The sequence below is a fragment of the Pimephales promelas genome, chromosome 3, assembly GCF_988280905.1.
Source record: "Pimephales promelas chromosome 3, fPimPro1.hap1.1, whole genome shotgun sequence".
In the NCBI taxonomy this organism is placed as follows: Eukaryota; Metazoa; Chordata; class Actinopteri; order Cypriniformes; family Leuciscidae; genus Pimephales; species Pimephales promelas.
In genome coordinates this window covers 29630497-29658308 of record NC_142771.1, presented here as the reverse complement: position 1 = coordinate 29658308, position 27812 = coordinate 29630497, and the positions used below count along the sequence as shown (strand labels likewise).

At 39.0% G+C, this 27812-nt stretch overlaps 1 protein-coding gene across 4 annotated transcripts in view; it reads right to left on the bottom strand.

Annotated features, from left to right (window-relative positions):
• The window catches only part of tnrc18 (trinucleotide repeat containing 18), a 71234-nt gene extending 43709 nt beyond the window's left edge, over window positions 1–27525 (bottom strand). For 3 of the 4 annotated variants that reach the window (XM_039687477.2, XM_039687478.2, XM_039687476.2), the window contains exons 1-3: window positions 27344–27525; window positions 25648–25983; window positions 5559–5705 (exon numbers count right to left, since the gene is read on the bottom strand). In XM_039687477.2, coding sequence (XP_039543411.2) covers window positions 5559–5705; window positions 25648–25858 — 358 coding nt within the window. In that variant the 5' untranslated portion in view covers window positions 25859–25983; window positions 27344–27525. The remainder of the gene's footprint in view (window positions 1–5558; window positions 5706–25647; window positions 25984–27343) is intronic. The other variant, XM_039687475.2, reaches the window with a different exon arrangement.
• Between the last annotated feature and the right edge of the window lie 287 nt (window positions 27526–27812).

The window sequence follows — 27812 nt, the reverse complement described above, 5'->3', positions numbered from 1 at the left end:
GACTATATAAAAGTCATAGAAAAGGCTTTGAAGGAGAGATGTGCTCCAGTATTTAGACACAGAGGGGCTGCAAAAGGTCAGAAGGAGCTTCAACAACTCCATTTATGTGCACCAGAAAGAGGCACCTACCAGAATTTCAGTCAACATACATCTGCCTCCACTCTCTCTCTTTTTATTATATTTATTATACATCTCCAATTTCACAAACACATCAGCATTCAAAACAGTCATCTGGACCCCAGGGACGCCACAGAAAGCACAGCAGAACATCAAAGCGCTACCTGCGCCCGCAAATCCATCATCATATAGTCAAAGAGGGGCATTCCTTTCTGAGCCAAACCCAACGTGTGACAGACGCAGCAGGCATGGACGCTCAATCAATCACAGAGCGCCGCCCTGCAGCCACCATCATCTCCTGCACAGTCCAAAGGTGAGCAGACCTCAAGGGTCACGCATCCGATTACAAACCGCTGCAGATAACAGCCACAGACGCATGCTTGCACAAAAAAAAAAAAAAGAAAAGAAAAGAAAAAGTTCAGCTGCGAAGCCACAGCGGCACGTGAATTAAGACCAGGGAGGACACATTCCAGGGATACTGACAGGGGCGTAGCCAGGACATTATTTCTGGGGGGGCCAGCTTGTGCCAGTCTTTTATTTGGGGTGGCACTTGATTGTCAAAAACTACTATGACTAAAACTCACACGCGGCTCGTCAGGCCATAAACAATGGATTGAACTCCCTTATGACATTAATAATGTCTAATTGATAAATGTGCGAGTGCAATGTGTCATCATTATGTGAGGGGTTAGGGACCTTAACATTAGACAGGGATGTTTTTAGTGCAAATGACAGAAAGACACAATACGAATTGTCATATTAGGCGATAATTTATTTAGGTAAACCATTGCATTTTAAGTGCAACATCCAATTTATTTGTACAACAAGTTACAACGATTGCACAAATCATAACTAGATCATGTAGTAACACTTGAGTCATTACTAGTTAGTTCCAATGATCTTCACTTTATAATACGGATCCAAATAATTAGTAATTCCCACAGAAGTATCTAACACTTTCATCTGTGAGCTATTACTTACTAATTATTTGGATCTGTATTATAAAGTGAAGATCATTGGAACTAACTAGTAATGACTCAAGTGTTACTACATGATCTAGTCATGATTTGTGCAACCGTTTGAGATTTTTGGTGAACTTTAGTATACTTTTAGAAAATGTCTTTAGTAACACTTGAGTCATTACTAGTTAGTTCCAATGATCTTCACTTTATAATATGAATCCAAATAATTAGTAATTCCCACAGAAGTATCTAGTAACACTTTCATCTGTGAGCTATTACTTACTAATTCGTTAATAAGAGTTTATTTTAGTTAATAGTTTTAAAACTTTTTCAGTAGTTCTCTGGGAAGTATTAAAAAAAATAGAAGTTATTGATTACTTAATAGTGAACTACCACTTTCATCTGTGCGCTATTACTTACTAGTTTGTTAATCAGAGTTTCTTGTTAGTTAATAATAGTTACTAGATTGTTAATATTGTGTTACTCATTGGTTCTTGTTATTCATTAACGAAGGAACCATATTCTAAAGTGTTACCCTGAAATGTTCTGTTCGCTTTGTGTCTGCTGTAACAATTACACTCTTAGAAGAAAAGGTTCAATATAGAACCTTAAAAGGTTCTAAAGCGCTACGTATTTGGAACCCTTAAAATGCAATGCATGCGAATGATCACAAAATTCAATATATGGTGGTTAAAAAATGTAATTAATCAATATCAGACGAAGAGTGCCATTTCACTTTTTATCCTCTAAAAATCTGCATGATTAAAATGTGATATTAAGTTACTACAACAATTTAATAAACAATAAATTAATAACAACTACAAATGTTGCAGAATAATGTAAAATATGAATGAATAATAGCCTTTAAAAAACCTTTGAGCCATAAGGGTTCTTTCTGGTCAGTTTTGAACCTTTTTTAGCATAAAATGTCCTTCGGAGTTGATTAAAGAACCCTATGCTACATTATAGGGGCCGTTTACACCTGGCCACTTCATGCGTTTTCTGTGATCGGATAGCTATCCGATCGTGAAAAGACCAGGTGTAAATGCCCCCCGAAACGCATTCGAGACGGATTTGAATCCGATCACTCAAACCACTTCAGAAGGTGGTCTGGGCCGCATTCCAGACGAAACTGGACAAGTGTAAATGCATCTTGTTCTTGAAACCATATGTAAATGTTAATACTCCCAAAAATGCTAAAAAAAGAAACGCGTGAGAGGAGAGCTTGTTACAGGCTACATGTCATGCTATTTTAGTCAGATATGACGACGCTACTGCGACGCGCATCACCTCAGATGAGCGGCTGAACGCAAGCCAACGCGCCGCAATCTATCGCAAATCAAAGTGAAAGTAAGTCGCAGACGATTAACACGACCATCTTCATTAAATGTAAAGAAACGAAATGATCTTACCAGTTCTGTTGCCGCTCTCTCTTAATACCGTCTTTGCTGATTTTGAAATTAGCCGATGATCAATAAAATCCAGCTCATATCTGTTGCTTTCGGTGACGTGCACTTCATTAAATCTGTATATAACGCAGGAATTGAAGATCGGATTTATATCCATTTTGCAAAAACACATTTATGTGACCAGGTGTAAATGGAATCGTTTTGATAAATCAGATAGCTATCCGATCTGAGAAAACGCATGAAGTGGCCAGGTGTAAACAGCCCAAGCGCTGTCAGAATGCAGGCACGTTATGTCTCGCACTGTTGATGGGGGCGAGACCCAACAAGTGACAAATCAATGACTTGATTAAAAAATGCATACATTTCAGCTTCCTTTTTAGACCGTTACTGGAGTTTTTATATTTATTTTTTATTATTATTAAATTTATTTTCCCGTGAGGTTGGGAGGGGGGGCCGGCAGGGGGGCCGAGCCTTGACCAATGGTGGCCGTGGCCCCCCCTGGCCACCATGTAGCTCCGCCCCTGGATACTGATTCTTGCCTAATGTAAACTGGTTCAAACCGTCATCTGCGCTCACCTGATCCACACAAGGCACCCCTTGTTGCGGAACGCCTCATCCTCAAATCTCGGCGTATAGAGAGATTGTGCATTTTAAAGTTAACCACCGCTCAAGGGGTTATCGCGCAAAGACCCAGCGCATATACAAACCCCACGTCAAACAAACTGTAACATTTCACAGTTCGCTGCAATTCATGTTTATTAATTGAACTTCAAAGATAAACTGACAGCAAGGCAGTGGTTTTCCCCTCGGATTATGGAGTATTTGCAATCCACAGTGGGGCGAGTGCGGCGTGCTTGATTGTTTCACACATTTCAAGCAAAAATAGCCAAATTCCACAGCTGCTACTTCGACTTCCTTCAGTTAATAAGAGCCAGGTGCACCCTTCAGAATAAACAGGCATGTTCAAATATTTTCACAGGCTGCAGAGACAGAGTACACTTCAATGTCAGCTATTCATCGCATTTCTACACAGGCAGAGCGAGGCAGGCTTTCTATGATCTGTGCCAAGGTTTTAGACAATTCATCTGTACTCTTCTCTGCGGGGACTTGAAACAAAGGCCTATGGGTACAAGGCCCTTCAACAAACCCTGTTAATAATCCGCCCACGCCCTTTTACAGAACCAGTGTTGCTTTTCTTTCGATTGTTTGGCATACATGTGAACCATTTTGAAAGCTGAAATCTCCATCTTTTCAAAATGGCAGGGGCTGGAACGGCTTCAGAGCCGAATGAATCATCTTGTTTGAACATGCAAGTTTGAAGATACAGCACAGATAAGGTCTTGACTATACACCAAGATGAGGAGGAGAGAATATGACGGAAATGTGTAATGTAACTGAAGGGCAAAAATAACAGAATCTCAAAAGTCTTCAAGGCTCAACAAGCATGGCTGACTTTTGAGCCAGCTGACGTAACAGTCATTGGCCCTGTTTGAACTATTACTCCATTAACACTAAAGCTTACAGTGGTTGATCACATTCAGGTCTTGTGCAAAATTAAGTAATATTTCATAATATTACATAGAAGGTAAGGTTACCTAGCTAGCTAATATAAGACAGGTTTTCATCCAGATATTTTTGTGTGAATTTCAGGAAAAGCTGGGTAAAAGCGAGCTATGAATAAATTCAAAAATGTGCATAAAACTTTGCTTGTGGTGGATGAATGAATAAAAAGTTGATTTATTCATTCAGTCAGGCATGCACAAACTACCATGCTGCTTTATTTTTAGTTTTTTAAAGATATTGTTTAAAATAAGATATTGTTTTAGTGTTTAGGCATAGAGTTGCATTATATTTGTATAGTTCCAGATTTAACTGGCATTTAGTTTCTTTTTAAATTAATACTTTTATTCGGTAAGGATGCATTCAATCGATCAAAAGTGATAGTAAAGACATTTATAATGTTACAAAAACTGTTATAATGTTTTTTTTTACTTTCCTTTTTTTTTACTAACACCATTCCAGCTTCAGTGGATAATAAAATATTTCAATTTCCAAAATAATGTTGTTCTTTTGAACTTTCTATTCATTAAAGTATCCTGAAAAGAACAATTCATCAGTTTCAACAAATATATTAAGCAGCACAACTGTTTCATCATTGATAATAATAATAATAATAATAATAATAGTTTCTCGAGCAGCAAAAGCATATTAGAATGATTTCTGATGGATCATGCGACTGAAGACTGGAGTAATTCAGCATCACAGGAAAATAAATAAATTTTTAAATCTTATTTTTGAGACCTTATAAGCTGCTAGAAAACTTAGTTACATAATGCTATAATATACATAGTACTGGTATACAAAGGACAGCAGCACTAATATCGGTCTTAAGCTTTGTCAAAGCTCTTAGATATTGACTATTGACTGCCACCAGCTATTTCAGGAAAGGAATTGGTTACAATTACATTGCAGCGGAGTGGCTGTCAGATGTGGACTATTCTAGATTAGGACTGCAGGGATGAAATTGATTTTTTATTGTCTTTTCTTCAGTCGTTGCACACAATTCACACAAATCTAGTTTATTGACAGAGAGAGAGAGAGAGAGAGAGAGAGAGAGAGAGAGAGAGAGAGATCCATTTCAGACATCAGACATGACTGCATATTACACATCACCAGCCGACACCCTTAATCAGCCAAACACTCACTTATCCAAAAAAAATAAAAATACAGCACCTTTATCTACTTAAGCACAGTCCACACCACATTCCCGTACTCCCAATACCAAGACAATTTCCATTAACTTAAAATATAAAGCCGGCTAGTCCCTGTGGGTTGTATCACAGAGGGTGTGTTTTTTCCATTAGCCCATCCACCCGGCCCTGCCTGTCACCCAGACCTCTGACTACAGCCTTTGTCCGAGTTCACTGATCTGCCAACAAACCTAATCGTTAAACCCAATATGCTCAAGCTGCGCCGTGCGCAAATGCAGGTCCCGCTTCGCTTTAAGCAGTGACATGCTTTGACGTTTCTGCCTTCCTTTTGCGGCACAAAACCATGCAGTGATTCTTACCTTCATGAGGGTGAGAGGCCCAGAGTTGGGCCATTTGCAGGCTGGCTTGGTTGGGAGCTCGGAAGGCCGGATCTGACGACCCGTGAGCGCTTGAGGCGCTGACGTATCCGCTAAGGAATGGGCTCGAGGCACCTGGGAAGGCATCACCTGCAAAAGAGAAGATCAAACATTTGCTTATGAAGTGACAGCATAAAATGAGGCCATAAAAAAACCAAGAGCTGTCATTTGATATGATGACATTCCACTCAGGAGAATAGTCTTGGTAAAAGTGGAATGATTAGTCTGTGAAGCTCTGCGGTTTTCTTTTGAAATTCAGGAACCACAGTCACAAACCTGTTCAGACTGCCGGACAGCCTTTTAATTCCCTTCAAAAGAAGAATGTTTACCGAGATGCAGAAAAAAAAACCCACACAAACATGAATGCTTTTGCTTGTAAACAAATGCTATGAATAATTATTACTCATCCTAAATGTTATGTTGACCGTCATTAATAGCCACCAGATGTGCAGCTTTAAAAGGGGGAAATGTCTAAAAAGTGTGTTTTCTTTTTGCCAGCTTTGACATTGGAGTGGGAGACGACGCAGAAACGCGTATGGTATTCGGTCTGCTGGCTTCCTGGATCTTTTAAAGTCAAATAGATAAAAACAACAGCGACGGGACATGCGGTTTCCCCACTGAGATCTGCAGAAATGTTTATAAATGCTGTTCAAGTCCATAATGACTGGACAGGTCACTAAAATTCCATGGGAATTGTTAAAGTTTCCCCCTAGTAGGGATATTGCTTGAATTTAAAGGGATAGTTCACCCAAAAATTAAAACTATCACCATTTAGTCATCCTCATGAGGTTAATATTAAAAACAGATATTTTCAAAACAGTAAACAAAAGCATAAATTAAATCTGTATATCATATAAAGCAAATATTTCTCTTCACAACACTTTTTATTAAAGAGTAACTAAACCCTAAACCTGATCTGTAAGAATGGATCTTTATTAAAGGGATACTCCACTTTTTTTGGAAATAGGCTCATTTTACAACTCCCCAAGAGTTTACCATTTTCGAATCCATTCAGCCGATTTTCTGATATTTAGATGAATATCAGTAACCAAACAGTTTTTGGTCTCATTGACTTCCATAGTAGGAAAAAGATATACTATGGAAGTCAATGAGAACAGAAACTGTCTGGTTACTGATATTCTTCTAAATATATTTAAAAAAAAATAATAAATAAAATATCGGCTGAATACATTCGAAAATGGTCAAACCCAACTGTTTAACTCTGGGAGAGTGGTAAAATGAGCCTATTTCCCAAAAAAGTGGAGTATCCCTTTAATACCAGTCATTGATTCGAGTAACTTTTTTGACGTGTATAAAGTGCTTTATTTCTACAAAATATGGTGTAAAAACGTCTTAGTGCTGCCCTCTTCAGGTTGAACAGTGGCTACTGCAGTTGAATTTTCCTATTGGATGTTAGCGGTTCTTCGTGACATACGCACGTTTCAGCTCACCACGCTCTTGGTACGAGCTGCGGCCTTGGCAGTATAAAAACCAGCTTGTTTCATCAAAACCAGTCAGGAGTTGGAATTGCGAGTATTGAAAACGATCAGGATTGAGTGTTTTAGCATCTATTTCGTCCCCTCTATCTCCGCTGAGGTCTGCCCACTTTTTCAGCATTCTTCAAATATTGCCAGTGGGTGGAGTCAGACTCTGACCAGGGGTTTAGTTACTCTTTAAAAATCTCTTAAATTTTGGTTACCTGGACTATCAATGGAGGTTAAAATTTTAAAAATATTTCATTTTGTGTTTCGAAGATTGGTTTGCATGAGGGAGAGCAAATGATGACAATTTTCATTTTTGGGTGAACATACTATCCCTTTAAATCAACGAATTAAACCCAAATGCCAAACCATTCAACCATGATGTATAAACGGATGGCAGTGGAAATTAATGAGCCCTTCCCCCAATTCAATTCAACCGCTCTCTGTTCCCACATACCTTTCCTCAATCCAGCGTGGGAGGGGCACTTCACACTTATTACTCAAACCAGAGATAGACTCGGACACACTTTCACAGATACACGTACACACAGGACTTCCTCCTGTGCCGCAGACACCTTGGCACAATGGGTCCATTTTTTGCATGTGTAAATAGTGCATTAGCATGACAAGAGGAGGAGGAACAACAAGGCATCAACGGCAACATGAGCCTTTTGTAGAAGAGGTTAGCATGCGATTAACCTAGGAGGGAAGCAGTCTTGCTCTGCTGATGAACCGTTGGGCCATTGTATTGCGCATCGCTAACAGCAGATGTGAACCCTTTGGTCTGCATCTAAACATTAACCACAGGACAGATTAGACCTCTGGATGGGGTGCAAATGAAGGCGAGGAGATAGATCCATACTTGGGAGATGTGGAAGGATATAGTGCAGTATGCAAGACAAACACTATAACCTATTTACATTGCTTTGAAATGAAAGAAAGAAAAAGGTTATTCCAAAAAGTTTTTCTAATTACAGGATTGCACACTACTGGGCTTGTGATTCTGGGTCTATTGGCCGGGCCAGGGGTGCTCTTAAGCCTTTTCTTCAAACACACAGCAAGGGTTTATTTATTCAAACAGAAGATCTGGACTATGGCATTGATCATGTTTTTTCTTTTTAACCCATTAGAGCCAAGTCCTATAATCCAAAGAATGTGAGGAGTCATTTAGGAGACGCTTCTAATCCAAAGCAAAGAGCGGTACATTTTTACTACAGGGTCATACTCTCATCGAGAGTGCAATGGTTACTGGGTAACTCAGCAACTGTCCAGTTTACGGTTCACTCCTTGTGTGGTTTGAATAAAGAAACTTTAGGGTCTACGCCAACACTCCTTTGAGGATTTTCAAAAGTATGAAGATGCTTGTTCAAACATCTTATATAAAATAATAAGCATTGATATTAAAGTTAGGGAAATGTGAAACCAAGTAATGATTAAGTCTGATTTGATTGTTTTTAGAACAATTCATATTTATTTCCAAAAATAAGCTGAATAACTGTAACTGGAGAGTAGGTTTGTAGAATATTAATAAAATACATCAGGCAATTCAATGTCTCAAAGACATTAATAGACATTATTTCTTAATTTCATACAAGAAATTCCAGACACATTTATTATTGATCAAGTAGAAAAAGAATAATATCAAGTCCGCAAACAGATGCTTAGTAGACTATTAAATATCCATAACATATTTGCATATAATGTGGCAAAACATACCGACCAATCACATGCAGGGTAAAAATAATAAAAAAATGTAACAAAATAAAAAAGTAACCATCATAAGACATGCATAAAACGTATTTTTAAGTATATTCTCAAAATATGCATAATAAAAATAAAATAGGCATGCAAAAAAAATGCACTGTGATTTAATTTATGGCAATTTTGCTCTAGATGTTGGAATGGGATTTGGCTCCAATCAGCTCAATAACATTAATGTCAGGCATTGTTAAGGGCAGTCATGCTGGCATTCAGCTTTATCCCTAACATGTTCAGTTCAATTCTCTGAGCAGGAAAATCAAGTTATTCAATTCCCACCTCAACAAACCAACTGCATTGGCTATGTTTTGTAAATGTGTGTACTGACATCAAAACAGAAAACAGACTTGCCTGAACTCTTTCAAAAAGTACAAAAAGTCTAAAATATCTGGGCAGGCATTTCTAGTTCCCAGCATTTTTTGCCAAAGTAAGAAACTTTATATCAAATAAAGGGTCATACGTTTTTTTTTTTTTTTTTTTGTGCGCAATATTAATGTTAAGTGGGATATTTAGAAGTATTTAATGTTTTAGTATGCTAATTTAGAAGAGTTTCTGTAATGTCGGGTTTTGTGTAGGGGTTTTACCATCATGGTGACGAAGGAGCATGAGTTTGGTTTGAGAACAGGCATGTTAAATGTTTTATATATTGCTTTACACATTCAGAAATTGCAATGATATGCTAATGCTAGTCAAAGCACTGTGTTGCCAATTAGCAAGTCAGCATTAACTGAATTAACTAGTTAGATTTCCTCTACTAAAAACATTTAAGTTGAGAACAAGATAATATTAAGTTAAATGCACGAGTTAGCTAGCTTACACAAATATTTCAAAGAGCAAAATGTTTACGCCATTTTTTTTTTTTGAGTTTTGCAAACTTTAGTGTTTACAGTTGTATTTTACCAAGTTATTTTTTTTCTGAGGAAAAATCAACACCTATCTAACCCTTGTATGCTGACATGACTGTCCTGTAACTATGCATGTCTGCTATCCTTGTCTATCTGTCCACCCTTTCCAAGTCACATCCGAAAACAGTTCAGTATGGTCCATTTTACTTTCAATGTACTTCACTGCTGGGTGAGGCTGGACTGACTGTCACAAGTTTGTCCAGACTTTTGATCATGCAAAGTACACAGATCGTGCAAATTGAGTTGACTGAGTACAAGTACTATGCTTTAAGTTTATGTAGGGTGAAAGCTTCACTCAAAAGGAATCACAGTTATGCCAGTGCCACAGCCTGTAACATAAACAGCAGCAGCTCCTGTCAAACAAATATAACTAAACCCTCAAAGCCAGCATCATTTCTGTGTAGTTTCCGGGCGCAGTGGGAAAACCACAACACAACAGCAACCATAAAACTGTTGTCCTGATCAGTGCCACAAAATCGTTTACCTAGAAGTAAGTCCAAGAAGGTCTCAAAGGGAATTTACAAAGTCAGTTGTTTCACATTATCTCTGAAATATTCATATCCCATCTGCAAACATTTCCCAATGCCATAAAATCCCTCTGAACCCCAGAGTTTGCAGGGCACGTTAATTGTTTCCAATCATTCAGTTTTATAGCGCTCAGTCGTCATTTAGGATGCATGAAGAAAAACACAAGGGGTTCATTAGGTCAAAAAAAGTTCAGTTCCTTAGTTTTTTTAGAAGAGTTCAACTATTTTCCTCCACCAAACGAAATGGCCACAGTCAGAAGACCAGCTGAATAGGACACAGGAATTTCCTAATTGCTCATGTTGCTCAACTTAACTGCAACCCAACAGGCCTTGCACTGAGCTTTCGCAATTCCCCAACCAACACCCCTTATAATTAAAACCAGACACTTAAAAACAATTCAGAAAGAACTGTTGTAAATTAGAGAAAAGAGGGACACTAATTAGAATAAGGCCTTAAATTGAGGCAAAGAAAATGGGGCCGTTAAAATACTCAGAGCCACTCTTAACTGGTCCTTCAAAGCCCACCACCTGCTCTGAAAAACATAAAGAGCACTCTTACACGACAAAAGATGACATTTTGATAGACATTGCAATGCTGTAGACAAAGCATGCTCAGTCAACCAATTCACACATCAAGGGGAAACTGGATTTAGTGTCATTTAAAGCAAAAACCTAGCCTGGATGCCAGCCCGAACCCCGCCCACAACATTTTTTTGGTTGGGAAGTTCGGTCTGGACACGATCCATTGAGGAGTAATTATGATCAGTTCAGAATTCGTCGGGCCCATCAAATTGTCAGGGCGGGCTTTATACGATGACGGCCAGATGATCTGCAGTTACGTAATCATCGCATTAACAAAGAGCGCTTGGGTTGAACTGGTTTCCTTCAAAGATGACTCCAGCTGGAGAATTGAGATGTATAGATTACGCTATCGCGTCTGTTGTTAAAAAAAATAATAATAATTTAAAAAAAAATAACGCGTTTATTACAAAAGACGAACAGAGTACTGCAATCAAGGCATTTGTCGATTGGAAAGATGCGTTTTCCATCCCTCCTTCCTGGTTGCATTCACACAAGCAGTAGGAACTCTGAAGTGACGTAAACTGTGTTTGTTGTTTTGACTTGTTCTGACGGCGCGGTTGACATTTATTTTGACGGCACTGAGAATGCCAGAGCTTGAGCACATAGCGCTCCCATTCTCCTTCTTCATTAGTTTACAATCTGTTTACCAGTCCTGTCTAATACGTTATTAGACAGAACTGTTAGAAAAGTAAACAGTATTTGAAAAAGTATTAGCGTTTGTCATATGTTTTAATGCCCAATGTTCCAAGCTGAGCAGAAATAATCATGGTCACCTTGGAAGTCAAGTTGGATTGTCTCCTGAGTGTAAAAGGTTGAGAGGTCCATCGAACACGGTTTTCCATGTTCGTAGAGTAAATATATAAGCTATATACATGGTTCTTTTTTAAAATGGCAGGTAGTGGTATTTCACGTGCATTTGGCCAATCAGCTTACACATACAAGTCACTGCTAGCTCCTATTGTGCCGAGTTAGATGCTACTCTTAAGTTGGAGCTAATTTAGTTCCCGGTTCCTGCGCTGCGAACACGGCAAAAAGCGGGTACTTCCACCATAGTTTTAGGAATTATGAAAAGTTTCCTCAGGTGCAAAAAATGTAAACATCTTTTTGATGACAAATAGCAGACACTAGTGGGACCTGAAATTACTTTTTTTTTTATACACAATACACCCTAATGTCTTTTATCATCTTCCATGTGGCTTTTTAAAACATGGTCAGGGAATCATTTATTTGATACCCAAAAATATATAACAGAAATCAAAATCAAAACAGCGATCTAAAAAGCTCCTCATTAGTTTTGTAAAGTTTACATACCTGTTCCTTAAAACCAACCCTACTGGTATCCACTAATTATGGTGGAAAACAGCTGTTTTACAACTAGCCTACTATTAAGAATTAAACACTATCCTTGTTGAGCAATGCAACATTCACTTGGGAAAAGTATACATTTAAGATGTTTTGAAGAGCTATTTTTGGAAGCATTCCTATCCATACGTTTGGTGCCTTTCCATGGCCCAATGGAAAACAAGTCATTTGGGATTCCATCTCAGCTCAATGCATCACCTGCAAAGAAACAAAAACATGCCAAACTGTACCAGTTCCAACAAGTCAACCTAGATCTTATATAATACACTGAATTCCCGCATCTCGCTTGCACTGCAGGGCTCAAACTGAAATTTTTGTTCAGATGTTTTGACAAGATAAGAGTGACAATATAATTGCTACCTATATAGTGGTTAAATCCAACATAGTGAGGTAATATTTGTTTAATAAACTAGCTTCTAAGTGTCAAGTTTAGGCGTCACTGCCTATTCAACAACGGTGTTAAACAATGTGTCTGGGCAGCAATTCATCCTATAAAATGGAGAGGATTATACATGGCTCTTTGTTGTATACAATAGTGAATGTTTAATTTTGCATGCAGAGCTGGACCTTCAGTTTGAGCAGAATAATATGTACTATATTGAAAGCTTGGCCTGTTGCGATAATTAAATAACCGTCTGATCGCGATTATTTGATCTAACAGCGATTGTTTCAGACAACCACGATTATTGCGATAATAGACTTGCACTAATCAAGTTTTCCTGGCTGCAACATATTCAAAGTAATCTGAAGCCATTCCATTGCTTAATGTGAGCAACAGAAGTATGTTTACAATGTACATCCTCTGTTGTTGTCAATCATTCTCTGTTTTGCATTTAGCATGCGACTCATCCGGTTACGACATGATGCACAATAAAACTCTCTCTAATATGATATACTCACGTTATAATGCTTGTTCTGTACTTTGCATAAAATTACTTTATTTAGTTGGAGTTTATTGCTGTTTCTTAACGACTCACACAGCATAAGGACTATGAATTGGCATCAAAAGCACAATAACTTTAATTTAAAACCGAAGAAACAAATGATCAATAAACTGTTGGACATCTGTTGGATTTATGCGCTCGACATTTCTTCGCTTTGTATCATGAACTTTTAAATGCACACTTGTGCATCTGTGACTCCTGCACCCGCGATGCGCACACACCATACTTGTGCCGCTCTGTTTTGAAGAGTATTATCATGTGTCATATTCAGGGATGTGCAGAGTTCCTCAGGGGCAAGTGCTCACATGTAAGAAAGGGGCATATTATATATACACACACACAGACATATATATATATATATAGTTAGTAGTATTATAACTATAAATAGTTATTCCCATTCCTATAAACAGTATTGGGGATGCACCTAATATTTGGCAACCGAAAATTTCCATTTTCGGTTTTTAGCAGAAAGACTTTTACCGTAAAACAGCAAAATTATAGCTTACAAAGCATTAAATTCATCACAATTATTTAATGAATGAAGCACACACAAAAAATGATGTCAAAGCCCTAAAACAGACAATTAATCTGCATAATCGCAATTATTTTTAGACAATAAATCAGCTAAATCGTGACAGGCCTAGTCAAAGTACATGGGAAGTAAATATGATTCAGGACAAAAGGTACTTTTCTTTACTACAGTACTGTGCAGAAGTCTTAGGCACACTAGTATTTTCACCTCAAAGAAATGGTTTTAAGCCAGTTATTTATATATTTTGTTGTAGTGTCTCAGTAGGAAATACCAGTTTACATAATATTTCCAGACATGAATTGTGCCATTAATTGTAATAATCCAGTGAAATTTTTGAATGCACAAGGATTCTGACAACAGCCAGTGCTCCACACGGAGGTCGGATCTCACCATCATCGAGTGCATCTGAAATTATATGAAGAAACAGAAAAAAACAGAGACTAAGAACAGAAGAACTGCGCAACGTTTCCAAAGACGCTTGAAAAAACCTGAAAAACTAAAAACTATGTGCGTTACCTGGACAAAAGCTGTTTTAAACGTAAAGGGTACTAAACACCTATTGATTTGATTTAGTTAACTGTTAAGTTAATAACAGTTAATACTAATAAAAGTGAATTGATAAGTAAAATCTATTTATGATTATGACATTATTTTTGAAAACATTCTCATTTACAGCATTTTTACACATGTGCTTTTTCACAGTACTGTAGCTTTGCAGGCAAGCAGGCACTACCTTCGAGACGTTTCCGCAATTCTTCTGGTCTTAGTCTCTGTTTTTTCTGTTTCTTCATATAATTTCAGATGCACTCAATGATGGTGAGATCCGACCTCTGTGTGGAGCACTGGCTGTTGTCAGAATCCTTGTGCATTCAAATATTTCACCGGATTATTACAATTAATGGCACAATTAATGTCTGGAAATGTAAACTGATATTTCCTACTGAGACACTACAACAAAATATATAAATAACTGGCTTAAAACCATTTATTTGAGGCGAAAATACTAGTGTGCCTAAGACTTCTGCACAGTACTGTATATTTAAGCTAACTTGAAATACAAAGACTCCTAGTACATAATCTTTAAAATATAAAGTGTTCTATTGCTGTCAGAGGATTTGCCTTTGAGCGCCACCCAACACCTGATTGGTTACCAGGAGAGGGAGAAACATGAGCCAGCAATAGAAAGGTCAAGCAAATTCATGACCACCAGCATTCAATCCTTAAAGTTACAAAAGTAGCATTTGTTCACAACGTGTCTTTTTAAGGTAGTGTCAGCGAACAGAGCTATGACCTTGTGGCCAATGGACGATGTGCACATGCGATGAAATTCTTTGCAATTACTTACCCACAATGAAACATGAAAAAAAAACGCAGCATGAAACAAACACAGAGGGAGCTCTGTAGTATGCGACAGCATTCTCATCATATCTACTTCAAACAGATGTGACGCACTGCCCTTCTAACATTAATATCTGCACTGAAGAAAAGCTGCTCATCACCTTTTCATTACACAAGAACAACATGGTACATCTTCAATGACATGGAAATTAAGGCTTCGTATCCAAATCCAAGATCCCACCATTCCAGATATTACACAGGGAGCTGTGATTTCACCTGACCCTTTCATCTTTCCTCAGACAAATTAGCACATGATGGCACATGCCTGAGGAGAAAAAACCTGAGCAAACAAAGGGTACTGTGAAGAATTATTTTTAATCACCATTATTATTATTAACTTATAAAAATAAATAGAAAAGGCAAAATAGCAAGTTTCTTCATGAGATGATCACATTTAAAAAAAAATTAAATAAAAATAATAATTTGAACAAATAAAAATGACTATTTACAGTAAGTAACAGGAAAACGTTCAAGAAGTTCTAATCCAATTTAGATGGAATTGTATTTTTTCCCTTAAACTTCCCAGCTGATCAGAAGCCCAGTAACTAATAAATAACACTAATCAATGGATTGCTTTATCAAAATTACTCCATGTAAAAGTAGTTACGCAACCCAAAACTGCACATTTAAAAGAACCAAGTATCAAATAATGAATGTAAATTAAACTAAAACAGAAACAGTATCGCATTTGGTAAATTTTTTGCCATAGCTGCAGCACAAGCTAAAATAGTACAAGCGTCTTCAGCACTTATTTCCAGGCACTGTAACTGGAGTCAGTGATATGAGAGCAGGGCTGTAGTGCTGGCTTTCATTTCACATCCTTTGTTAGCTTTTCAGAGGCACGGCCTAATCCCAGGTCAGGTCACTGCTACCCCTGTATGGCCCTTCCCCCGACAAAAACTACCCAAATACTCATGCAGACCGGCCTCGACACCACCCTCACTGCCCTTTGGCCCATCCTTCAGACACGTGTGCACATGCAGCCTCAGCAACTTCAAATGAGAACACTAATTATTACTGCTAGTGACTCAATGTACTGTAAAATGTCATTATCCGTCTATAAAATCATTTTTAGATACCAATTTACAAAAAGAACTTCCAGCAAAGCATTCATTGGGGCAAAGGTTTGAAAAATCAAACCTTTGCAAAAAAAACTAAGAAATAAAGAGGTATAATATAACCCTAACAATAATAATTTATGTGAAATATTATATTTTAATTAAAATCCCAATTATTAATCTGAGGAGTGAGAAAACCTAAATATGGAAAAAATCCAAAAGCAATTTCTACTTTGTCCTTTAGCAATGAAACGGACATGGTGTACTTTTTCTAGGCCATGAGGTTCTGCAACATACTTGATTGACTGTACATTCACACCGCCGCCGACTTGACCTTACAAAGCGGCCGGAAGTCATTCATTTTCAATGGAAGCTGGCTTTTCTCAGCTGCAACAAGCGTCAAATCCGAAAGTTGAAAGAAGCTCAGCTTTATGGTAATGAGCTGTGACGCGGTTCAGCGGCCAATCGCCAGCAACCAATCGGAATATAGACGTCCTTCACGCTGGCTGATTCGGGAGAAACAAACTTTCGTTCCTACCAAAACATTAGCTCCGGAAAAATGGAAGAGAAGCTAATAATCGTCGTTGCTGTGTTTCCTACTGGTTTCGTATCATTTATGACATGGCGTTGTTTAGGGATGTCCCGATACCACTTTTTCACTTCCGATACCGATACCGATGCCGCACCTTTGGCTTTTGCCGATACCGATATTAGTCCGATATTTTTTTTTCCGTGGTCCGACGTGCCGTATACGGCCCACAGGGTGGTTTATAGGTTTAACTTTGTGAAAGACAAAACAAAACAAACACAAAAGTAAACATAATACATATCTTTGGAAAGCTGAGAAACTCGTGATTCGAACGACGTAAACCATTTTAAGATACAATCAACACAGCGGGCACAATCTGTCTCTTTGTCAGACCACCAACAGCCAAAACAAACCAACACAAACTGGAAGAAACTCACCAATTAGCCATCTGTTAGTCCACATTCCAACAAAAATGGTTTGGTTTCACTGTAAAGCATCCATACAATCCAATTTGAAGAAGTTTTTAGTCCAAAACAATTGTATATATGAATAAACATCCATGGAATGTAAATAGTAGCATTTCGCGTTAGCCGACAGCGCTATCACAACTTCGACGCACTAATGCTACGTTCACACCGGACGCGAATAGGGCGTCAGGCGCGAATGATTTCAATGTTAAGTCAATGCAAGAAAAATTCCTGCGGCGCGAATGAGGCGCGGAGCGCGGCGCGGAAGACGCGAATAGCGTCAAGTTGGCGCGAATGGCGCGAATTGAGCGTTGTGCATTCACGCGTTTGACGCGAATTCGCGTCTGCCGCCCGAGTTGAAAAATCTGAACTTTGGCGTGAATTCGCGCCGCGTTAACCAATCAGGAGCCTAGCTGCTTGCTCACGTGGTGAAGTGTCTGGATGCTTCAATAAATTATTTTGTTAATATGACTAAATGCATGGTGGGATTATGCACAACAAAGCAAATGTTTCATCACTTAAAACATTATTTCTATATGGAGACATGTTCATTTTGAATTGAATGTTATTCATTCCATATCTAGAAATAGTATTATGTTGTAAAGACAATCAACATATGTGCATAAATTCGTGTCTGGACGTGAGAGAGAGAAAAAAAATCACAGGACAGGTTAATAACTTTTGAAGGCTGGCTCTATTTATTATCAAAACAAAAATAAATGACAGCTAGATTAGATGGATGAGGGGCCGGGCGAGGGTGATCCTCGCTCAGATGCGGGACAACAGGTCATCAAACTGGGCGCGTGACAGGCGAAAGTACCGCTGACAGCGGCCGTCATCCAGCGCAGCTCCTGGAGCGAGCAAATGGTGAAACTCGCCAAACGGTTCGGCTCCGAAGGGTCCGGTGGACACAAATATACGGCGACGATGATCCCCACGCCGCTGCTCTGCTATCCAGAGTAGAGCGGTAACTCTCTTGATGAATGCTCGGTCGACATAAAAACAATGACCGCCAACGGATTTTGATTCTGACGCGCGTCACGCGCGTAAATTTCGCTTCAAACTTTACGCGCGCCAGTTTCGCTCTTGACACGCGAATTAACACTAGTGGTCAAGCGTCTAGACGCGTCAGGCGCGAATTTGACGCGCGATTCGCGTCCGGTGTGAACGTAGCACAACACTATGATCCGTCTAACTTCAGTTGAAACGTAAACATTGGAGAAAAAAGAATGTCAAAATGGCCGCTGACCCATGAACTATTGATTGACAGGTCATTTTAGCCAATCGGCGAGTGTTAGGGGTGTCTTCTAAACTCCAACAGCCAACGAGCGTGCCTGGTGAAGATCGGTACCTACCTCTCTTTGAATGACAGTTTATCTATCCAGTTGCAATAGAGAATGAAATGACGCTATTTTCTGATAGCCAATGAATTTCTGAAAAGACTGAAATGCAGCTTTTGTGGGTGGAATCATTACATTAGAATCCGTGCGCAAAGCGAGAGTGCGCGCGTGTGCGTAAACACAACAATCATCACGTGACAGGCTGCGCCGCTAAACTGGATATCGCTCATATTTTTTTCTCCCCTCCGATCTCCGATCTAGCGTTCTGGGCCGGTATCGGCGCGATACCGATGCCGTGGATCGGATCGGGACATCCCTAGCGTTGTTTGCTTATAGGAACCGCATGAGCGCAACTTTTATTTGAAAGATTTACGAACGCTCGTTTTAAAGCGGGAATGCAATTAATTTGCTCACGATGACACTGATTTGACCGCAATAATAAAAATAATAGCTAACTATTTATTTTTGTTCCCGAACAAACGTGGACAAAACGGTAATAAAAATGCTGTCTAAAATGCTGTTTAAAAAAGGTTTCTTCAATGAATTGCTTGTCTTTTTCTGTTTATTACATTTCATGTTGTAACACTTCTATTCTCCCTGCAACGTCAGAGCGTTCAAAGTGTCCAAAGCGTCAACAAGCTTCCCCGTACTTTTTGACGAGCGTCCTTAACAGGGCGGCCAGAGCTTCTTTGACGCTCAAGTCGGCGGCGGTGTGAACATACAGTTAGGGAAAAATTTGGGAATGCAGAAGCTGCCATACGGACCCGGGAGCGCATTGGGGTACCGAACCCGAGACTACCTCTAGAATTTCGGACACACCAGAACTGTTGTGTGATTTGCGTGAATGTGAAAGCAACTCTGACATGGGTACACACTTGTCCAGGAAGTAAAATAACATGCACATGCATTTTAGACAATGCCAACTTCATTAGTTCAACAAAACACATTATGTAGGCCAGGGAATGACAATGGTGATGATTTACCTGTGATATGAGCGAGAATGCGTGTGATGTGTAATCACAGAGGCAAATGAATGGCTCGCAAACTGGCGTCTCCTCAAAAGAGTCCGTTTTCAAGCAGCAGAAATCCAAAATTCTTGCAACACACATACACTAGATGCAAGTGTCATTCACTCTGCTGTGTATAACAGCACCAAATTAATTTTAAAAAAATAACAATATATTGACCCGCGTCCTGTAATCATGTTTTTGATGAATGCCAAGGCTACGGGGTTCGACCAGCCCAACGCTGTGGGGTGAGCCTGCAACAAACACGCTCAGATTCGGACCCTGGCAGTGCGAAAGCCCCCTAATCACCCTTCCAATCACACAGTCAAATACCATTTTAATAAAATTTTTCCCACTCCCACTGCCAAGGATGTTCCATTTCCCACTCTTGCTGTGCAATGGGACCATTCTAAAGCAAATTCTACATTAGTTCCTGGCACTTCCTGGGTTTTTTCAGGCAGCATTATGAAGAACACTCAAGGAGAAGAGTTCAAATAATGAGGAAAAAAAATTTTGGAATCATCCAAACACTTAAAATAAAGCAGCAAACACCCTCTAGTGAGACCCTCAGCACTCCTCATAAAACACGTTCATGTGAGCATGTCTAACAGCCGGGGCATTTTAAATGTGCGCAGCGCATAACCCATGTAGGATGAGCAAATGGGGTCTACGCAGCAGGACACTAAACACTTATGTTTAATTCAGAGGAAAGTCAAGGCTGCAGGACGTTTACACGCATCCTCCCCCTTGCTCTCTTTCCATCAGTCCCTTCTCTCCTTCCACGCCACTCCGGACAAGAGGGGGTTGGACTCCTGCATTTCACAATTCACTCTTTCAGTCGAGCTCCTCGCCTGTCACAGCAGATCACAATGAAGGACAGGTCTCATACGGCCCGCTCCCAGCAAACCACAGAGGAAGTTCCACTGCAGTGATGGAACCAGACAGCACCGAGGACGGTCACACATTAATTCGGCTCTCGCCGCATCCCATTGCTAAATAAACAGCAACAAATCACTGGTTTAGCTCCTTCCCCCTCTCAGCACTTTATAGGAAGGTTCCTGTAACCTTGAAACCTCAGCATACAGAACAGGAAAGGATAACACCTGGATGGCAAGGGCCATTTTTACAAGTGGTTTCCCCCCCCCAAAAGCACCCTCCGAGTATAAATAAGGGTTTGTTCTCTTCCTGATTAAGGCAGCGCAGACATTTCTGGTGAAGTCATCAAAATGACAGTATAATGTATAGCTTATTAAACAGAAAAGGCTGAAATAACAAAAGTAACACAACAGGAACGTTCATTCTCAGCTCTGGATACCCGCGAGCAAGTGTAACGACAGGAAAGTGCCAAGATAGTTCTTCAAAAATAGAACATTTCACAGAAAACTGAGCTGCCATTTGGGTTTTTTTTGCAAAAAGAGGGTGCTCAAATGGAATCAATAAAACCAACCCCAAATACTAGAGGGGAGTGAACCATGTGGAGTCATTCCTATCTTGAGGCCAAACACCACGGTCCTCTATTAAAAACAGCCCATAAACCACCAGTAGGGCTGCAACTCCGGGATCCTCTGATGCGGCATATGAAAAATCGATCAATCGTACATTCCAAAAGGCAGCGCACTTCAAAGGCATATCAAGCAAAGATTTGCATTTTCCCATGATGGTTTGGAAATTCAAAGTTTCATGGGAATTCTGTTAAACGAGTGCTTTGTGGAGTAGAAAGGCAAGTTTCAAGCAATAGATTTCATGTTCAGGACGTCGAACAAACATTAACATCCCGCTATTAGTAAGACCATTACAAATGCTAAAGCTAGCATTACTAATATAAGACAAGGAAGCAAAAAAACAAATTAATGGATGATCGTTTAATCTGAATAATAGACAACTACGGACTCCCAAGACAATGAGAAAGGAAAAAACCATCAACCCGAAACTGCAAGTCAAAACGAACTTAGTGAATCATTCTCTGAAGTTTAGAAAGCCAGATAATCTTCAGGTAGATTAACATCCTTTAACAATCTCTGAACATGTCAGTCATTGCCCAGAAATTGAGTATTCCACAATTTAAGGCTTTTAAGCTTGCTCTCCTTCATCCTCCTTCCAGAAAAAAAAAAAACATGTTAATGCTACTGTCCCCAAACTACAGTTATCATGAAGGGGAGTAAATCCAGCTAGTTCCAACGTGCCCATGCAAATGACCTTCAAATGCATTAATTACACTGTCATATAAATTGTCTTATAAAATAAAGGGGACGCATATAGTGCTATGCATAATGCTTTGCTACATTCCTCTTTCAGTGAGACGTTCCATTTTAAATGTGAAGACCAGCAGATGGGCAGGTTACATACCTATAAAATGCCAGGATTCATGTTTCTCAAACCATCACTTTAAGCTCTCAACATCTGCTGGCATTCCTAGACGACCAAAAACACGGCCCTTTGGGTGATGATTCATATCATTTCTGCAGTGTTTATGGATTGCTTTTAAATTGCAGCACTGTAAATATCAAGAGGTGTTCAAAACATATTTGAATCAATTGATCTTTAGAAGCAAATCAAACAAGTAGATACATGTGCAACGTTCTAAGAATCTAAAGTGTACATTACCGGTACTCAAAACGAAAACATGCCTCTGCTCAGGAAAATAAATGGCCATTAAATATTACATTTTCCCATTTTAATCCGTCTAAAAAAAAGGGAAAGAAAATAACTGTAGTTCTATTAACATTATGATAATTTGCAGTTCATAATGCATAAGGCCTCTTAAGATCGGGGGAAAAAACGGTTTCTATTAGGACATTTTACAGATAAAATCTGTGGAGGGAAAAAGGCATTTACTATAGAAATGCTCTGGAACTACATTTCAGCAAAAAGCTTTCCATCACAGCAATGTAAAGCATTAAAGTTAAGGGACAGAATGTTGTCACTTTGAAATCCAAGAATAACAGCCATCTGGTGACTTGGATTCATGCGTGAAATTTTTGGAACGAGTGTTCAATGTTGTACATGTTTGCAATTGCTTCACAAGCTGGTGCAAAAACTCCAAAAGGTTCAACCACCCCTTTCTAAAAACAGAGCGACACTTACATTTAATTTCGCTTTAGCTACTTTCCTTGTGTAAGAGACAAGCGATATAAACTAAATTACTAATTTACACAGTTCTATCCTCTCCAGAACAGAACTACTGCGTTATTCTTTCTTCTGAACAGCGGGCAATTCTAGTTTTACAAGAATCAAACAGCAGAGCAGTTGTAAGTAATGCAGCAATACAAACAGCTGGGTTAAAACCAGTATACTTCTGAATCCGTTGGGAAGCACACATATGGCACAAGATGAGATTGCTTTCTTTCCACCCCACATGTACAAGGCCATGAATTTTCAAAACTCAAATTACATATTTTCATAAATTCCACATTAATTTTCAGGCATGTTTTGCTCACATGCCGCCTCAAGTCCCACTATGCGACTTGGTTTGAATCCAACAAACCAGAAGCCACCCTCCCTGTAACCTGGCACTGAGAGTGGGGTTCAAAAGCAGCCTTCCATTACAACTTCTCTGTGTATAAAGAGCTTGAAAATATCATTTAAAATCTCACTTCCCAACACTGCGCACTATACTGAACATTGAACAAATTTGAGTTATAGCATGCTTGCATCCTGCTCTTAACTCTTCCATCTATCCTGTTCAGTAACTAATGCATCTAGTCACGAAAGCAACATATTCTATAGAATCTGGTGAATGGCAGAACAAGAACTGAAATCTGTTTTCTCTTTCAAACAGAGGAAATTTGGCAATTGAACAGTTATTATTGGAAAGAATGGAATGTTCAGACAGTTCCCAGGAAACTGAGTCATTCTATAAACACATGATGCATCCGACACTTATTACAACTGCAAGACGACTATTTATGGGGGGGTGGGAGTCCGGCGGGCGGGCGGGTCATTAAATACAAACAAACATCTCAATGAATAAGAAGTCAGTGTAATGTCCACTTGGAAGAGGTACGTTTTAAAATAAATGCTCTTATATAATGTTGTCTTTTTTATATACAGAATTACAATTACATTTTATTTTTTATCACAACGTAATTGGCAAGATCAAAAAAATAAACAAGAGCATATTTTGGCCTCCTGAGCAAAGAGCTCCACATGGCCTTTAAAGGTCTTGTTTCTAATGATTATTGTAAGAGATTGCGGGATAAAGTTAGATGTACAATGACTCAATTATTATTTTTTTTTAATTCTATAAAAAATAAAATAGATGAATCAAAGCTCAAGGCAATAATAATAAAAACCATCATCTCTGAAAGTGAATCATCCACTGCTAAGATGCTGTTAGATGCAGTAATACCATTTATTACACTCACTACCCAAATCTTATCAGGATAATGCATCCGATAACATGTAAAAATGTCATGATAGTCGAAGGTTAAGGTGAGGGTGACTAAAACTAAAAGCTCTCTCAGGTAGATGGTAAATATGGATGGGTAAACTGCGAAGTCTACTACACAAACTTAAACAAAATTAAATCTCCTTAAGAGATCTAAAGGTTATTTGACATCTGCAGAGTGTAACATCTAAAGGAAGGGGTAAAAGAAAGTCTGAAACAGTGATACAAAACAGAACACCTTTTTTAATTTTAAAACTAGATCACTACTGATTTTTCTCTTCTTCACCAAACAAACCCAGCATTGTCGTCATTTGTGATGGCCTTTGATGTAGATGGAGGTTTCTTCTATATTTGTTACAAGTATTTTGCATTTGGTCCAGCTCCAGGATACAAGGCAGCTATTCTATGTGGCATCATTAACAGTTAACACTGTTCTTTGTTTAATGAAGACCTACAAATAATTTAGAATTTAACAACTGTAACAATAAACAACAATAGCTACTGAATTATTTTAGCAATACCATTCATTTCAATTAGTGCACATGACAGAGGCCACCATTTCACAATAACTCAGAGACAGTAACAGAAACACAAATCTATGCAGAAATACATAGTTCACCATGAGCTCTTTCTCTGAACTTAAAACAATCACAATAAAGCTTTTTTTCATCCTTGAAGGGACATTACAACACACTGTTCTCCTCACCATCCAATTAAACACAGTAAAGTATGTCCATAAGCAGTACAAATTAGTGGATTGTGCCTGAAAGGGGTCATTAGGTATGACATTTTAACTTAAATAATGTGTTACTCTTTAGGCATCTTATGAATGTCCACACCATAAAGATGTGTTTCCCTTAATAAAGACCTACAACAAATATAACATGACTATACAACATTTCATGTTACAACAGTAAATTCAGCTCTTTATATGCAAGATCTTTATATCACTAACAGAACAAAAACCATTTCAGCAAACATAATTTTCCTTTAATATGATGGGTGGACTTTCAAAGAGCATTTTTAAACACAATGGTCAGAGACAGCGCCTTAAAGGAGTGACAGGGAAGGCAATAGTTCACGCGAGAAGAGCAATAATTGTAGTGTTTGCCCCAACCAGTGGAGGGGGGGGGGTGATGGAAAACAAATGGGGCATTTTTAGTCATAAATCTATACTGTCGATTTTAAATAGTTGCTAGTTAAAACATTAGGTCTTTTGCCCAAAACACACCTCGTGCTTTACTCAAACAGCTGAAGCTGAAGTAATGACAAAATGCATTACTCTCCGTGGTTTTAGTTTTCATTTATTTTTTAATGTTGTTTGCGAGATAACAAGAGAAGAATTATAACACGGGTGATTTAAACGCTGCTAGTCTACTGCTTTTAAACACAACTTTTGGCATAAATGTTTAAAACGACAGCTGAACGCCAATGACAGTGCGTAACGTTATGTCTAACCGAACGCGAGTATTGCTATGTGAATAAATTCATTATTGTACATATTGTACACGTGTTCGCACACATACATACACTACCTTCCGCATAAACGTAAAATGATGCATTAAATAATTATTAACACTATTAAACAGTGTATATTCATTCCCATATTTTCGTTAAGTCTCATCATGTGATATAAAAATGCGAAGATATTGTTAACAAGACGCTCGAAAAGTTAGAAAGCCACGTAATAGTTTTCACTTTTAAAACAAATAGAATGTTGTTTGCTGACAGGAGGAAAATTAAAAATGGACTTACTGTGGTGAGAATGTAGGTTCATGGCCGATGAAAGATATTTCCCAGTGTGTAGAGCCGCCGGGTGGCCCGCGCCCAGATGACCGGGAGACGGTGGTATTCTGCCGGCCGCAGCGGCCGCGCCGAGTCGGTGTGACTCCATAGGCAGCCCCGAAAGATGGGGCGGCGGTACGTGAACAGATCTGGGGGGTCCGAAGTCTCGGCCATCCATCATCCACAATGATCCAACTTGATCAAAGAAACAGTCCGATCGGGGTAATCCGAATGAGCCAGTCTTAATGGCTATAATGTCCCTAGAATCCCAGGGAAATCAGTGTCCTTATCCGGCATTCTGCCGACCTACAAAAACAAAACAGAAGAAAATATTCTTGATAGCTGCGGATCACTAACGTTACCGAACTGAATCCAAAATTACATGGAGACGAACACAAGCAGTGCTGTCATAATGACGCAGTTTTTATATCAACTAGATCATTGGAAAAAGAGAGTAATCTTCTCAATTGCGAGTGGTGAGGCTGCAAACAGACATCAAAAAACGGTCGAAATCACTCTCGAAAAGTCTGTTTTAGGATCAACAGACGGCAATGCCTCGCGTAACCTGCATGCAGGCAGTATATTGGAAGTAAATCCAACCTTTTGGTGGGGACTTGACCGATTATACGCGCAATAAGTGACCTATAGGCTCATTCAAACGCATTACAAACATCTTCGTTGGCTATTAACGTTACCGACCAAGAACATTCGTATGCGCTTCAACGCGCGGCGTTTACGAAATAACAAAAACAAAGTATTTCGAGAAAATGACGTGTGTAACAACCACCATTTACGAATGTCTAGTTGGTGTGGTGTCCATTTAGATAAACTAAACATGTTTATGATTATAAAACACTTATTTTATTTTTTGCTTGTTACGGACTGTTATTTACCCCTGCGAAAGGTTTCTATCAAAACAAACCAGGTTTGTCTACTGCAAATTGGCTGCTACGGCATTACGCACATAAATCTGTAATGTATAAATGTCTAAATTATGACGGTAGTATCCCTGAAAACTAAAAGCTAGATTTTAATCCAGATACAAACCGTTTGAATCATGTAATACCCTGCAGAACATTGTAACTGCAGCTTCACCGTAATTTTAGGCGCTATAAACTTTAAACAGATGGCAACATTAGCTACTAAAATATAATTTGAGCAGTTCCACTTCCTTTCCTAATATGAATTAACGCATTACGTTATGAAGTCGTAGTTATTATTATTTCACGCACTGTAATGAAACGCCTTTTTCGACCTTTTCAGCGCGGCAACTTTTAGTAGCTTGAACGTTACAGCAAACGCCAAGGTTAAGTAATACGTACGAAAACAAACACGAATGAAAATCACGACGAATCAGAAGTTAAAATACGTATGTTACACAGCCATGCTTCATGATGGCAACACCAAGCCACGTTTCAAACTTTCCCGTTTCCATTTCCAGCAACGAAACTTTTACGCCCAAACGTTAATCGCTCGAACAAACACACAAGGTCTAACGTTAATGCGTTGCAGATAAAGCACTACTAAAGCGTGTTAGTCAAACTATCGCCCGCCTTTTCATGGCGAAAGCAGCTCATTCTTTTAAAAGTGTCTCCGATTTTGCTTCATAAACATCATGTTACTGTGTGACGGTTCATGTGCGGAGATAAGGCTGGCGACATCTTACTTGAAATGGCGACTCAGTTTATAAAATCCAGTTTCTTCGCAAAATCCGTGAGACGTGTGTTGGAAAATTTCTTTGACTCCATTTACAAACCATCCGTATATACGCAGAGCGAAAGCACATACGGGGGGAAGGCCCTGCGTTCAAACCACTGTAGCTCTCGGTAAACTCTTCTGCAATGAAACAAGCATTGTTTAACAAGCTCCGCCTCCACGAATCTCACGCGACACGTTCTACGGCGAAGCATCCGATTGGTCTACAGATGTGTCAATCAACTCCATGTAAACACGTTGGCTACTCGCCAGCTCTATAAAACCAATTATGGAACAAGGAGGTTGAACTGTTTCAAGCTCCCCTTCCTTCGAGACTTCGATGATCAAAACAAGCGAAGAATTTTTGGAGGGCAGTTTCAAGGCCGCTCAAATTCGAGTCATTAAAAAAGAAGGATGCGGACTTGGGTGTTTTATAGCTG